Source organism: Echiichthys vipera (assembly GCF_963691815.1).
Source record: "Echiichthys vipera genome assembly, chromosome: 11".
In the NCBI taxonomy this organism is placed as follows: Eukaryota; Metazoa; Chordata; class Actinopteri; order Perciformes; family Trachinidae; genus Echiichthys; species Echiichthys vipera.
Window position 1 is genome coordinate 16,729,987 of NC_139836.1, and position 3,317 is coordinate 16,733,303.

The 3,317-nt window shown below is 43.4% G+C and overlaps 1 protein-coding gene across 1 annotated transcript; it reads right to left on the bottom strand.

Annotated features, from left to right (window-relative positions):
* Window positions 1-1,088: 1,088 nt before the first annotated feature.
* Window positions 1,089-3,101, bottom strand: znf488 (zinc finger protein 488; the record flags this gene model as incomplete). Its single annotated transcript, XM_083923242.1, has 3 exons — window positions 1,089-2,158; window positions 2,319-2,547; window positions 2,886-3,101. The coding sequence occupies 3 exons, from the start codon at window positions 3,099-3,101 to the stop codon at window positions 1,089-1,091; spliced, it is 1,515 nt and encodes a 504-aa protein (XP_083779368.1).
* Between the last annotated feature and the right edge of the window lie 216 nt (window positions 3,102-3,317).

The window sequence follows — 3,317 nt, forward strand, 5'->3', positions numbered from 1 at the left end:
TTTACTCCACTACATGTATTTGGTAACTAACTTAGTAAATTACTTTACAGATTAAGATTATTTATACAAAATATTATCCAAAAAATAAATAACATATATTGTTATAGATTAAGCTACACAGAAGTATACAAAGTAAAAAAAAAATAGCCCCACCTTTATCAGCTGCAACATTAAAGTGATATTTACATTAATCTATCAATAATTACAGTTTAATAATATAATATTCTGATTTTTTTTCACTTTGAGTACATTTTGATACTTTTGTACTTTTACTTAAGTAACATCTTTAATACAGGACTAAGAAACAATATGGTATCACTACTTTTACTGAAGTAAAAGCTCTGAGTACTTCTTCCACCGCCGGTTAAAAGTACAATATTTCCCTCTGATGTAGTGGAGTAAAAATATAAAGTAACATAAAATGAAAATACCCAAGTGCAGTGCTTGAGTAAACGTAGTTGCATTCCACCAATGCATTCAGGACAGTCTCATCACAAAGCAAACATATTTGATACATGTTCATTATATTTAATAATCTGCAGGGGGGAAACAGAAAAGTCGGTCTCAGTCGCCGCCTGTTGGAGCAGACAAAAACTGACGCCCAACATGGTGCTGGAATAAAACACTCGACACGTCTGGTTCATTTTCATCATTTTAGATTTCAAAACGAATGTGCAAACACACTCAATCCACATCTCTTGTACAAATCAGAGAGAAGCTTGTAAATAATAAAAGCAGATATTTATGACAATCGTGGGCTGTCCTAGACATCTCGCCATCTTTCTTCCCTCCTGAGTTCCATAAGGCACAAAATGATCACCAACCTAACACACGGGGGCTAAAGGAGAGACAACAAACTGCAGTGAGATCAGCATACACATACCTCTATCGTCATCTAGTGGACGGGCTGTGACGGCCACGTTTGTCCCTTCTGCTATTATTTATTTATTTGTTTATTTATTTATTTACAGCTACCTACATTCACTGTTATACACCAAAGTCTCGATGTGAATCTGGAGTCTAAACCTTTTTTCAATACGAGCATCATTTAGGAAATAAATTAAAGTTTTTCTTTGTCCTTTCTTGTCTCAGTTATGAGATGTCATGTGTCTGGACAGGTGGTGCCGCTCCCGGAAGTATTCGTGGCAGATCGGGCAGGTGAGTTTCTCCTCCCTCCTCCTCCTCACGTGTGTCTCCGCCGCGAACTCCTTCTTGTGGTGAGAGCGCATGTGGAAGACTAGGTCGGAGGTCATGCGAAAGGACAGGTTGCATTTGGCGCACCAGTTCTGCACCGACACGCCGAATGAGGTGAAAGTCGGCGGAAGGATCGTTAGAGACGATGTTGTCTGCAACTGGACGCCAATGTTCCTGGACCAGTGCTCCGGCGCGTAATGGAAAGAGTTGTTTAACGCGACCGGGGAGGGTACGGCCTGTAAGTCACCGCTCAGGATGTTAGAGGCCACCAGGTTGTTGTATCCCATAACTGTCCTGGAGGTGAAGGCATCGGCCATCTCCCCTAGGCGGCTAGAGGGGGCTGTTGAAGCGCGGCTGAGATGTTCCTGGGGCACGGGGTCATTAGGGGAAGTTCTTTTACTCGGTTTACAGAAAGCGCTTTTCTGCTCGCCCTGACTGTTGGACAGGACCAGAGAAAATGCGCTGCTGCCGCTCGAGCGCACCCCGGAGCTCTCGCCCGCCTCCGACCGTGCGTCCGTCTCTCTGTCATGTGTCAGTGTATCAGTTTTACATCCCAAATGATCCGGTTTGATCTTATCACCTCTCAGTTTTCCCGCAGAGGAAGATGCGTCTCCTGCCTCCTGGTCATAGCCCTTAAGCAGCGGTGTGATATTGTCATCGTTTGAAATATTCGTTTTTTCCAACAGAACCGTTTTCCGCCACTTGGGATACACGGTTTCCTCGTATTTCCTTCTCTTGGGGGAGATCTCCGCGTCCTCGTTGCCGCCGGATCTTTTGTGCTCTAAATCTCTGGCGATGTTATGGAAATCCGTCACTCGGTGTTGCCTCTTATGTTCCACATGCTTGTGCTCGTAAATCTCGTGGGTCCAGGCGTCAGTCTTTACTTGCGGACACAGGAAACGGCAGTGAGCCAGGAAAGGATAATCATTCTGGAAGACCTGGTTACATCTTCCGCATCTGAACTCTGAAAGACACAAACATCGTATGATGTGACAATTTAATTTAACTTTACATCCTCATTTACATACATAATATACATCTTGAATAAAGAATACTTGGCCCATGTCTTGGCACAGAAGCCCTGTCAGTATCCTGACTTTGCACTTTTAAGAGCTCTGCCTCACCTTCACTTGATCCTCTCATCATGTCTGTGAAGCCCAATAGGTGAGACAGATCCCGGTCGTACCACACCAGTAGCTCTTCCTCCTGGCGGATGTCCCGGATGGTCCGCACATACAGCTGACCCGCTTTCAGAAAGGCCTCTGTGTTTTGCTCCTCTAGATTACGCGCAGCCTGCACGAGCCGCAGCCAGGATAGCACCAGCGCAGAATTACGCATGGCCTCGGGATCCACCTGTTGACAGGAATCATTGACGTTTTACATGACCTCCCACATTCTACTTACACACACATAGATCTACATTGGTAATCAGCAGGTTGCAATCGTTTAAATTAATGAATACACGTTTGTAAATATTTAAATACCCAAGACAGCAGCTTCATGACAACAGCTCGACAGCATAAAACTAGTCTCGTAGAATAAATAAGGGACATCAGATGTGTAAATTCAGTCCAATTGAAATAAACAAATAAATCTAGTTCAGTGGTAATTCATTCAGTTGAATATGTTCAGAGTTGATATACAAGACTTGATGTCCATGTTGTAACTGACAACAACATCGTAAAACTCACCCTGAACACATAGGATTTCGCTCTCTTGTCACAGGATTTCTGCGCTATGAAGGCGATAGTGTCGTAGAAAGTGTTTTGGAGCACACATGGACCAAAGCACGTGCCTGCAGGGATGCTGCGCGTAACGACCACACTGGTGTAGAGATCTGCTGGATGCTGCTGGAGGAATTTACTGTCACCGGTCCAGATGGACCGAGGCAGGAAAGCGTGATCCATCGTCATACTGAAATAAAACCACAAGAGGAGGAAAAATGATTTGAGTTATTTCAAAAATTGAGAAGAGGCACAACTTTTTAATATAATTAGACTGCAACTATGAGAACAGTAATGAATAGAAGTTTTAATGATTTGCGAATAGTCAAACAAAATATAGTGGGAACAAAATCTGTATGTTGTAGTGCCGTTAGCTGGATTGGATTGAGATCGAGATGT